Here is a 12,233-nt window from a genome sequence, read left to right as displayed (position 1 = left end):
TCTGCTATTTACCAGTGTCTCTTTTTGCAGGATTCATGAATAAAATTTTCCATCCTAACATCGATGAAGCGTAAGTAAATCCCGTGTGTGTGGTTTTTCTAAGGCTTTTGTTTAATGGTAACTGTGTCTTGGCTCTGTAATAATATGCCAGACTTTAATGACACTTCCAGCTAATCAAGCAGTCCAAAGTGGATGTCTTTTAAAGTCCACTTCCAGGAGTGGGTCAGGCTGTAGGCACGATGGGGAGATGCGTGCTGCAGGCTCTCAGATGGGGTCTTTGCACTGTAACGTGCCTCACTTACAGAAAATTTGGAGCTGTAAGACCTCTTCTCCGTGGCCTCGTGCTGGCTTTCTTGAAACAGGGAAGGGAGCTGGCTGAGCCGTAGCTCCTTCTTTAGCCGAAGTTCACGTTCTTGATAAAATGCTTTACAGTAGAAATCAGCTTTGCCACAATTTTTCAGTTCGGGTTTAAGGGGAGCCACCTCCACTTCGGTCTCTCCAGTAGGTCCCCGTATGGGCCAGCTAATTCAGTAATGACTCCAATTTGCTTTCCTTTGTGCAGAGTACAAAGATTCGTGTAGTTAAAGGCCGCCCCCCTCTTAACCACGGGACAGGAGTAAATCACAGCTTATCTGAAACCGCGGGGCGAAGGCAGGGCAGTGGAAGGGGGGTAGATTGTGTTAAATCCCCAGGGTGTTTCTGAGTGTGACTGTGTTTAATTCAATTTTTTCCATATGTTTCAGGTCAGGAACTGTATGTCTAGATGTAATCAATCAAACTTGGACGGCTCTCTACGGTGAGTTTTGGCATTCCCCCGAAAATCACACGAGCGTCCGTATTGGGTGCGTTAACACAACACAGGCACAGATGATCTTAGGCTGACTCCTTTTAGTTAAATTTCAGTCTTCTCGCTGAGCCAACGTCACGTGAAAGTAAGATTTTCATGCGAAAACACTTTTCGTGACTTGTCTTTATGCCAGAGAGGCAAAAAAAACATTCCATAAACTTCACAAAGAATCGCTCGGTCCGTTGCTTGGTGGGGTCTGGCAGCTACACAGCAGCACCCAGGGGTGATTCGGCAACAAAAGAGAGGAGAGACTGTATGGAAAGTGAACCCTCGTTTCAGCTACCCCATCCACGTTTTGCATGTGCGTTCGAACTGCTGTTCTTTGTGCACGAGGCTACGGTCCCACTTCTGCAGGAGGTGACACCAGAAACTTTCTCGTGGCAGCATCACTTCAGCGCAGGTTAGGAGGGGATCGTGTATCTAATAACTGCACTGCTTGCTGCAGAAGGTTTGGGGTTTCTTGTTATCCCTGGCTGTAACTCTCCTTTGCAGAGCTGTAACAAGGTCAACTGATAGTTGAAGATCCATTAAAACAGCATTTAGGGAAGGCTGAAGTTGTTAAAAGGACTACATTTGAGGAAAAAAGGAATACGTTTGAGAATCTAGTCTAGGTTGGCTGTGTTCTAAAAAATATAATCTAAAAAATATAAACTTCAGGTGTTCCAATTCTGTGTTACGGAAAAGTATTCAAGGAACCGTACACGTCAAATCCTTCACGTTTTCCCTTGAAAACCCAACTTTACCCGTGTTAAGCTGGAGTTTTCAAGCAGTTGCTAGAGAGACGAGCCACTTCCCCTTCCTCACGAGCACAACTTGTGAGGGAACACTAGACTTGGCGAGCGCCGGCTGTGAAATTGCTATAGCAACTTGTTGAACCTGACTCCGAATCAAAATGCCTCGAGTCCTCCCGGCGCGGCTGCGTGGCGTACGCTTCGCATGGTTTTGCTGTAAAGGATTGCCTTCGCCGTGACCCGGGCGGCGTTGCTAACGGAGGATGAGAAGGCTTTTGTGTCCCGGGAGAATCTGATGCGGGGCGAAGGACTTAAAGCTGGCAGCAAAGCAAGCCCTCTGCTGGGGATCAGCCTGCGTGGTTCAGCCGACGGGGGAATCCAGCTCGGCGCGGGGCCTGCCGCTGTTCCACAGCCTCGATGCCACCCGCGGGTCGTGGGGGTGGCTGGACAGAAAGAAATCGCTCTGCTGCGACTGCGGGGCTGGTTCTCTGCCCCGGCAGACGGGTGTGGATATCCCCTCTGTTCTGCAGCATGCTCTCACAGACGGTCACGGCGGGGCTTCTGCGCTATTTCCAAGCGATTTCATAGGAAGGCTTTCTGTGAGAGGTTTCCTAACGAGTGCTGCTGTATTTCTGTCCTTGTTGCTCACAGAGGTAGAAAAAATATCTTGGTCTTTGCTTTGCTTCTGATGTATTAATATCAGCAAGCTTGCAAAAAAATCTCCCGTATTTTTCCTTGTGATATCGATGCAAGGAAACCTGAAAGTATCAGGTGCAGATTTTGTACAGAGCACCTTTCAGTAGCTGGTGAATCTCGGCATTACGAAGTGAAACTTGGCGTTACAAAGTGCTTTTTTTGGCAGTCCTCTCGTTGCAGGCTCCCCTGGCTTTACTGTAGGATGCCTCGAAGCTTGCGGAGAGGGTGCTGGGATGACTGCATTCGCTCTGCCCCTTCGGTTAGGAGTCGTCAAACACCAGAGCGCCTACAGCTCTCCTCCTCGCTTCCAGGGCTTCACCTGAAATAAGGAGGTGGCCGGCTTCTGAGCACAATCAAAAGGGGGAAATAAGATTCCCCAGTGCTTCCCGGCACAGCTGTGTTGGTGGGAGCGTTACCCCTTGGAACCAGAGTGCTCCTGCGCTGGCAGAGGAACTGGGTCAGAGAATTCAAGGAGGAAACTAAGGTGGAAGAGACCCGGAATAGCCACCAATAAATCCGTGAGGACCTCATGGCTAGGCTCCCCGTCGTTCCCTAATGAAGTATCAGGTCCTTGGTGCGATTGTTAGGCTTCCTGCTCACGTTCAACTAGTTCTCGATAAACTAACGCTGCTTTTAGTGATCGGAAAGAAGGGGGACGTCCCTCGGGTCTCCTTAAAAATAATAATAAAAAATTCCCCGCAGTGTGTTCAGTGAGTCATGGTAGTTTTTAGGACTCTGCTCAGCAGACGCTAGGGTTTAGGTGTCCAGTGGCTATAAAGAGAAGCCTGATCTAAGCCTGCTCGTGGGGAGATTTGCACCAAGAGCAGGTGGCAGCACAAGCTGAAGTTAACTTCGTGCTGATATGTCTGAACCCAATCCCTAGGATGGTGAAATTGGTTTTCCAAGGAGAGGCCACTCCCAAGGCCATGGCAGAAAGCATTCCTGCCGAGCGCTGTCACTGTTTCTGTGGTCCCTTTTCGGATTCAGATCCTTCTTCCAGATTCTGATCCTTCTTCCAGTTGCTGCTGTGCTTCATCCTAGGACTAGTTGGTGGCGCTCAGCTGGTCAAATTTGGTCACGGCTCTCACACTGTGTGCGCTCTACAGGGCTTTGTCACTGTCCTCTGCTGGCGGTGGAAGGGGCAATGGTTTCTAACGGCAGAGATTTCAGGGTAAAATCACCTAATTTCTTAGTGGTGCCCCTGCGTAGCAGAGACCAGTTGGTTGTGACCTGTAGCGATCGATACCATTGACTTTTTGCAGCTGGGTGATGTGGTTCCAGCTGGAACGACCCCTGTGCTCCTGAGTGTATATAAACCATGGCCTTCCTTCCTACCCAGCAGCAGGGTTTGTGCTGGGCAGGTGGCTGGGGTGGCTGTAGCACGGTGCCCGTGTGTCCTGACGCATCGATGCAGGAGAAGAGAACTGACAGCTCCTGGAGTCTCCCTGGCCTTGGGTAGGATTAAATCAACGCATTTAGAAGGCACACGGTGGTAGATCCACAGAGGATGTGACCTTCGGGCGGTAGCACGGACCTCCTAACCCCGTTTAATCTCTGCTCGGGGGGGGTTGCAGAGCCCTTCCGAAGCCCCCCGAGGAGGAGGAGTGATGCAGGGCTGTGGCTGAACACCCCCACTTGTTGTCTCAGGGCCGTGGGAAGAGGGCTTCGTGCACCCGTGGTTACTCACCAGCACCAGGGGGACGTGTCCTGGTGGGGGTTATTTAATGACAGATGCCAGCTGGTGCTGCGGCGTTACTGGGGTCTCTTTGCATCCTGTGAATTGGTTTGGGTCGCGGGGGGGAGGGCTTGTTGGTTGCTCTTTCTGGTAATGCAATCGTCATCTAAGGCCCTGTAGGTGTTTTGTGCTCGAGGTAAGTCCATTTAGTCATGGAGCATGAGATAGGTACCCATAATGATGCTTAGAGAGGGAGGCAGAAGTGGGAGAAGAACTCGGTGAGGTGGGATGGGGGGAATCGTGCTGGTTTCGGTTTTTCTCCTTTTATTTTTAAGCCAGGGCTAAGCAAGTCTCCACGGATGTTCCAGACAGTTCACCTTCCACTTCTTCAACCCGCAGATATCTGTAGCTACGTTGTAGGGATGTTGAGTAGTTGGTGAAGTTAGCTGAAGAGCTGCAGCATGTCTCCAGCAGCAGCCACAGCTACGTGTGCTCCTTCCCCGATGCCTTCCTCTTTATTTTGTGTCCACGTTCTCAGCGTGTTTGCCCAGCTTTGTGCTGCTCTTTGGTGTCAGTGCTTGCAGGATGATGAATCCGACTCACTCTTGGTCCGTGGATGTCTTTCACTTGCAGATCTCACCAATATATTTGAATCGTTCCTGCCCCAGCTGCTGGCCTATCCTAACCCCATAGATCCTCTAAATGGCGACGCTGCAGCCATGTACCTCCACCGACCAGAAGAGTACAAACAGAAAATTAAAGGTAAGGGCATTAATAACACGTTGAAGAGTAAGTAGTGTTACCGTGATCCCACCTGGGGGATCGAGGACTGTCTTCGCTGCAGATTCGTGCCCGTTCCTTCCCGTCACAGCAGCCCTGTTCATTTTAAAGGAAAGTAGCCTGAAATAAGGGGTGGGTAAATACCTGCTTGAAGATGGTGTGCATGGTGTGCGCAGTGTGTGGCCAGGGTTTTAACTCGTTAGCAGATCCTAAGCAGGGAGGTAAGCATAGTAGGTTAGGATTTGATGCTGTTCTTTGGAGATCGGGGAAAAAATAAAAAGAAAAAGTATGTCGCTGAAGAAAGGGACAAGGAAAAGTGCTCAGCTTAAATGGAAATATCCAGTTCCCAATTACTGAATAAAAGCGCTTGTTAGCAGTTCTGTGGAAATCTGTCTGAGAGCAGGAATCAAAGAATCGGCGATACCATTGCAGAAAGCGCTTCTGTACGGTGACAGAGCAGGAACTCTCAGTAAATGCCAAGTAATCCTTCACTGGTGCTGCCTACTCCAGCTGAGGCTTATTAGTGCTCTATCCTGTTCAGGGAATGCCATTTAAGAAAGCTGCAGGCCAATTAGTGATGGCTTGAAGAGTATGACGAGGGTAGATGGTCTTGAAGATGCCTCTGATGATGAAAAAGGCAAAGAACTGGAGGAGTTTTAGTTTTGAGGGCTGAGTGGGGCTTGAAGACACGTCAAAGGGACCTTCAGATAGGAAGGGACTGACTGCTGGGATCACCGGGAGCAGGATGTGGTCACAGGCTTCCAACTCAGCTCGGGGAGCCTCGGCTAAGCGTTAACAGTGACTGGGGAGGATGGGTGAGCCCTGACAGAGCCTGCGAGGGTGCTGCTGTGTCTGCCTGCGGAAGGACGAATGAAACCAAGTCAGAAATAAAGAGCCGGTAGCTCCTGGGGGTCAGGGAAGGGTCCCAGTAATGGCTCGTATGGATGAGACTGAGGATAGGAGGACTGTCCTGGCAAGCTAAGTGAGGCATAAACTGAATTAGTTTTGCATGCGAAACCTGAGAAATGAGAGAAAATAAGAATAGGGGTGCTTGGCCTTCCCCAGAATCAGCTGCACGTAGGCAAGAGCGGAGGCAGTGGGCCTGTGGCAAAAGCTGCGGACGTTTTATCCCTCGATCCAGTGATCACAATCAGTATTTAATTAGAGGTTGGTCATTTTCATCCCGTAGCTGGTAATTCACAGCCTTTGGTCCGGATTTGGTCTCCAGCTAAGTTTTGAATAGAGATCCTGACCACTTTTTTTTTTGGTCCCTGAATAACCATGAGGCTTGTTTGTCCGTGGGAGCCCGGCCAGCAGGGTGTGCAGGGCCTGCTCAGCAAGGGGAGCATCCCCCAGCAGCACGATCTAATAGTCTTCCCGTGCGAGATGGGGCAACAGCTTTCCTAACAGCATTGCAACATCCCCCCTGTGTTCAGGGAGCGCGGGTACACCAGAGAGATGAGGGATTCGGTGGTGGAGCCCTTTCATCAGGGCTGCCACGTCACGCCGGAGCGGTTAAACCTCGAGTTGTTTTGTTCTGATGCAAAATGACCCTTCATCAACTGCGGGGTGTTTTTCTGAGGGTGGAACTCCAAATGAGGTCAAGCCAAGCTGTGATTTAAGTGCTGAGTTATTCAGCACGCTTTGCTCGACTCCTCTGACAGCTGCGTGACAAGATCGTAAGAACTACCCTGCAGAGCTGGCCTGTTCGGTATCCTCAAGTCCATTGCCTTTTTTTTTCCATATGAACAAGCTTCAGGCAAAGTGGTTTGTCACATAAAATCTCCAGGGTCAGCATGAGGGATACTTTGGGCGTCCTCTGCGCTTTAATGAACCAGGAGAAAAAAAAGAAACACCCTGGAAAAAGCGATCAGACTGATGGTAGCCAGCAGCAGGTGCTGCAAGGAACATCCAGGGGCCTGCCTACGGGAGGCTAAATAGGGCAGTCTGCTCCCTCCTTGCCGTCCCAACAGGCAGATACAGCCCGTGAAGATGATCTGGAAGGAGATTGAAGGAGTTGAAACATGTCTCGCGTTCCGTGTACTCGAGAGTCCTGCCTCTGCTGTCTCTTCCCAGGCTTGCGTGACAAGCAGGAGAGAGCTCAACGTTGCCGTTCCGTATTGTCGTGTTTTTAAAAATAGCCTTGGACGCGTAAAAACTGAGGCAATGGATTGTAACAGCTTCCCTGCTCTGGGAAACGCAGTATTGCAAATACATAATTTATCGCTGCTTTTCTTCATTTTTTAGTTATGAGCGCATAGAGCAGTAGCGAAGAGACGGGCGTAGACTTAGAGATGTTGCACAGGGTTTGGAGCTGCCGTGATTCTTGGTATTGAGCCCTAAACAAATCGGGATCTGTTATGAGACGTGTAAATATTTAATATTACTGATACGAAGCTGGAAAATGTGATGCTTAGCCTTAGAGCCTTTATGTTGATCAAGCAGTCAATGGACGCAGAACCACGTCCTCCTTAAAGATCTCCTTTTTTTTGACGCTCCTCGGCAGGGTGCCTTGTCTTACTGCTGGTGTGGCACCAAAAGGTGGGCTCCAGACAGGGAGAAGCGGCTCAAGATTAGCTTCTGTTGAGCTGTTAACTCCCTTGTGTCTTCCTTTTGCCTTCTCTTTGGCAGATCTAGCATGAAAGCTGCTTTGGGGAGGGCAGGGTGGTGAGCAGCAGCAGTGAAAGGGCGCTGAGGGGTGGGTTGGGTGTTGGTGCTGGGAGCAGAGGACACCGCTGGGAGCAGCTCTCCCATCCTGCCTGGTGGCTGTGCGGTTCCAGCGTAGCTGTGCTGGTGTTTTGAAAAGCTCACAGGCGTGTACCAGCCACAGGGCATAATCACAGCTTGTTCTTCCTGCCCCAGGGTTTAAAAACAGATGGATCCGAGTGGAATTTCCCTGGTAGGAATGGGTACATCAAGGCTTTTCTTTGTGGATTTGAAGGGGCTTCTGCTCGTTTGTCAGCATTATTTAGATGTTTCGGTGTCCTTCCCTTAATATTTTCCCTTAATAAACTGAAGATCCAAGTTCAATGCAGTGTTCAGCACAAAAGCTCCCTGGAAGCGTGAACTTTCTGAGATTAAACCTCCAGAAAGGCCCAGCCCAGGGGCCTGGTCGTTTTCCTGGGTAGAGGATGGCATTTTGCATTTGACATGCTTGTAAGTCTCGTTTTATCTGAAACGATTTAGGTTCAGGCAGGTCTTTTCCTTTTCTTTTCCATAAGAAATGGTGGCTTCTGCGTCTAAATCACCGGTTGCCGGAGAACACTTGAAGCAGGCAGTGAAGGAGCACTTCTGGCCCCCTGTCCTGCCATCCTAGGTGGGTTTGGAGTAGGCGTAGAGTGAATCTGATCCTGAAGTTCCCAGGAAGAGGTTACTATTGTCATCCAGGACATCCCAAGTCTTGCAGCGAAGGAACTTTGGTTCCCTTTGGATTGTGCAAGAAATAACAGCTTATCTGGGAGATCAGTTCCTGGAAAGCTCCAGGGAGTGGCCACTGCAGGGACGTGTCCTGTCGGCATCATCCCATCTCCTTATCTCTGCTCGTCGTCTGCTGCCCACCCACCCATGTAAATCTTCTGAAGGCATGATGCTTTTTTGCATCCCTCTTTCAGTCACTTCCTCTCGTCTTTAAATGTGATTAGGTCTGCTGCTTCGTTTTCCTTCACGTTGCAGTGTCCGTCTCTTCTGGCAGGTGGCCCCTGCCCCAGACTCTACAGCACCCGATCTCCGCTACAGGTAGGAGGTGCGATCAGGCAGGGCCTAAGAACCATCATATCATAGTCCAGCACCTTCCGAGAAGAGGATTTTCAGCGACCAGAACCTGAGGACGGAGGACAAGGGTACTTTTCTGCCCATGTTGTGTGCTCCGAGAGCCCGGCAGCACCCTGAGTCTCTGCAGCGCGCGGAGAGGCCTCGAGTGCTCCCTGCTTCCTGGTGTTTACGGAGCTGCCTTTAATACTTTATCAGTTCTTACAGCTTCTTGTAAAACAGATTTGAACAGCAGTTTCTGCAGTCTGAGCGAGCGAGTTAATAATGTATCTTAAACGCTACGTGCGTCATTAGACCGAAGCTCTTTGGGCTCAGAAGCACCTTCCAGCCAGCTCTCACGTAGAGCTTTCCAGGGCAGAGCTGGGCTGCTGAGGCCACCGGCTGCTCCGTCCTGCGGACCCCTCCGTGAGGGTTTGTCTTCAGGTTCTGCCCGTACCATCCTCCTGGGCCTGGGGCAACTACCTGAGCTCCGTGTCCCTCTATCAGCCCCAGAAATTGGGGGAATGATAAAAGATTTCTTGCCAAGTATTGTCCCTTCCATTAGGCTGAAAGGAAGGGCAGTCCTAATGCAGTCTTTAAAAAGCCCAGTCTTTGAAACCTGTGCTTTAGGACTTAGAGATATCGGGTGTGTCCTCCTGCAGCCCTGCAATGCATCCCCCTGCCAATGGGATACAGAATAAAAAACTTCTCTGTGCTCCCGGAGGAGATCCTTGTGCACCTCATTCCCTTCTGCTCCCCGGGGAGAAAGAAAAGAACTTGCAATTCGGAAGGCTGCTGGGCTGGGGCTGGTACGTGACACGTTTCCGTGCAGGGACCCGTCTTCGAGCACGAAGGGATGACGGAATTCTCCCTCACTTCAGTGTTTTAGTCTTGCCGTCTGGGGGAGGCTTTGCATTTTAGTACCTTCGTGCCTGGAAAGGAGACGAGTTTGCAGCTGAAATTCCCCGAAGGCAGCGCAAGCACAGCTCCCGTTTCCTTGCTGAAAGGCAGGGTGGAAGAGGTGCTGTCGGGATGTTTCTTCACTTGTTCGTGCCCTGAAGCTGCTTTTTCAGCACGGATGTGTAGCAAGAAGGTTTTCTCGGCCAAAATAACCCGCGTGCTGAGGACACCAGCCCCTCCTTGAGCCTTAGAGGGGCTGCTCCAGGAGCCAGGAGGAAAAGGGGACGTGCTTTGGGTTTTCACTTTAAACAAACCTATTCCCTTAAACAAACCTGTTCCCGCAGTAGTCTTCTGCTCTTTCTCTATCCATTCTTCCTTAAACTCCACCTAGGCACAGTCTCTCCCGTCCCAAACTGGGGACATCTGGTTTGTTCTGAGATTTCTCCTCTTCCTCCTCAGTCTATCAGGTAGGTTTCAGTGACTCCTGTCCTGTGCTATCAGTTTAAACTTTCCGATTGTAATTTTTTAAAGCCAGGCTATGTAATAGTGACCTCTCGATGGCTTTTAGGCTTGTTCTCTGTCACCGTGGAAGCTTCTGTTTTGGCAGTAAATGTAATCCTATTACAGTAAACGTGAGAGAAACTCTACGAGGGAGAACTTGGGTTGTTTCTAGCTGTGTGTGCGCGTGTGCCAGTGGTGTGGGAACATGGAGACTGCACATTTTCAAGGGTCTTGCACGTCTTTGATTGTCTTCAAGTGTTTTCTTGCCGTGTTCCTGGACAGTGCTGCCTTTGGTCAGAGGAATGTGGTCAGCCTGCGGTAACCGCTGTAATGCGCACGATCTGTCCAACACGTCACCCCGCCAGCTGTTAGTCCTAGCTTAGCCATCCTCTGCCTGTTGAATATTTGCTGTTTAATGTCTTCTCTTTTCTGTCGCACGCAGAATACATTCAGAAATATGCAACAGAAGAAGCACTAAAAGAACAGGAAGAAGGCACCGGGGACAGCTCATCCGAGAGCTCCATGTCCGACTTCTCGGAAGACGAGGCTCAGGATATGGAGTTGTAGTAGAAGAGGCAACCTGCTTTTCAGAGAGACTCTAATTTCCTAACCATGAGAAGCAGACTATAATATTCATATTTAAACAAAGCAATTTTTTTTATTACTAAACAAGGTTTTTATGAATAATAGCATTGATATATATATATATATCACCCTTTAGATCTTGATTTTCTTGGTCATTTCTCAACCCGAGGTGCATAGCATATTCCCACATTCCATTTTGGTAGCAATATGCAGCCCGAATGCATGCATTCAGATTCCATTTGGCCAAGTCAACTTGTGTGCTACTGAACTGTCAGCTACAACAGCTGCCCTGGTAGGTAGGGAGTTAGCCGAGATGTTTGCTTTCTGATCGATGTTTCCAAAGACACCACCTTGGATGCTGCCGTGGAACAGCGTTTCCTCAAAGTAACGAAAAAAAAAAAAATCTGGGGGATAACATACTAACCGTGTAGATCAGACAGTGGAAGAAAAGGTGCTCCTTCAGGTCAACCTTGCTGATCGTATTTTGTGTGGAGTCACATTTAAAAAAAAAAAAAAGTAAATAAAAACCAACACAAATGCATGGAGCTATTCAGAGCATTGAAGCTTAAGAATTGTGACTTGGATTTTCAGTCCGTTTTTGTACGTGGACTCCTGCCTGCCCTTCTGAACTGTAGGGACTGACAACCACTGGTCTATTTGCTCTTGGGACTTTTTGAAAGCCTTCATCTGGATGTTGCTCACTTTCTTGGTCTGGATTACGAGCTGTTCCCTTCTCGGGAGGAAAAAAAAACCACACAAACAATGCTCTCTGAGCAGTGCTTTTGATTTAGCTGGAGCACATGTGAAGTCAAACTCTTACTTTGTCATAGTTTTTGAAACTGCTGCCCTTTAATGGCTTCAAGTTTTGCTTTTTCTCTTGCTTGAAGTATGGTTAAACACCTCGCAAACACCTCTGTCCCCTAGGAGGGTTCTCTGACCAGATGGATTAGCCTTGCTGAGAGCTTCAGATCCACGAAGATTGGCCCATTGGCTGTAGTCCACGAATCCATCGGCACTGATTTTATTTTCCTCTTTTTTTTTTTTCCCCTTCTGCACCAGCTTGGTAGCCATCTGCTTGTGTGTGTACAACAGGATTAAAAATTTCGTAAAGTTAACAAAGAATATGATCTAGAAAAAAAAATTGAGATGAATAAAAAAAAGACTAAAAGCACCAATTGAGGAAGCAAGTGAATCTGCTTGTTTTGTTGTTTTTTTTTTTTTCTTCTTCCTTTCAGGACACTTCTGTATGAAACGTTTGGTTTGTCTTGGTGTCTTTCAGCGAGCTGAGATTTTTTGTTACGATGCTACAAAACCCGATATAGCAAATGTCTACCTGGGATGCTGGTATACTTGAACTCGGATAACTGTGTGTTGGAGGTTTGAACTAAGATGGATTTCCAATCAGAATGTTGAACGTTACCTGCTGTATTTTGGGGGGGTTTCGGAGGGGTTTGGACAAGATGATTTTCACTTGCGGTGCAACCCACAGGACAGTGCGTGGAAATCGACCCACCCTGTGCAACTCTGGAGCGGAGTTTTGGATGTCAGATTGGGACATTTTCCTTTTCCCAGAAGTGTGTTTTTGTTTTTTTTTCTTTAGAAACGCCACCAAGCTTTGAGTCAGCGGGGTTGGAAGGTTACAATCCTCTTTCGAATTCATAAAGCACAATCAATTTTTTTTTTGCTGTTGTTTTGGAGAAAAAGAAAAAAAAGAAACGACTCGTACCATTTTGCTTTAGCATGATTTTCCTTAATAAAAATATACAAAGAA

The 12,233-nt window shown here is 48.7% G+C and overlaps 1 protein-coding gene across 5 annotated transcripts in view; it reads left to right on the top strand.

Annotated features, from left to right (window-relative positions):
• UBE2H (ubiquitin conjugating enzyme E2 H) overlaps nucleotides 1-12,233 on the top strand; it is a 48,632-nt gene extending 36,399 nt beyond the window's left edge. For all 5 annotated transcript variants that reach the window (XM_083840968.1, XM_083840967.1, XM_083840965.1 and 2 more), the window contains exons 4-7: nucleotides 31-70; nucleotides 744-796; nucleotides 4,583-4,711; nucleotides 10,320-12,233. In XM_083840968.1, coding sequence (XP_083697094.1) covers nucleotides 36-70; nucleotides 744-796; nucleotides 4,583-4,711; nucleotides 10,320-10,444 — 342 coding nt within the window. In that variant the 5' untranslated portion in view covers nucleotides 31-35 and the 3' untranslated portion in view covers nucleotides 10,445-12,233. The remainder of the gene's footprint in view (nucleotides 1-30; nucleotides 71-743; nucleotides 797-4,582; nucleotides 4,712-10,319) is intronic.

This window comes from Anser anser, assembly GCF_964211835.1.
Source record: "Anser anser genome assembly, chromosome: 1".
Classification (NCBI taxonomy): domain Eukaryota; kingdom Metazoa; phylum Chordata; class Aves; order Anseriformes; family Anatidae; genus Anser; species Anser anser.
The sequence above is the reverse complement of the archived record's forward strand: the minus strand, read 5'-3'. Positions and strand labels throughout refer to the sequence as shown.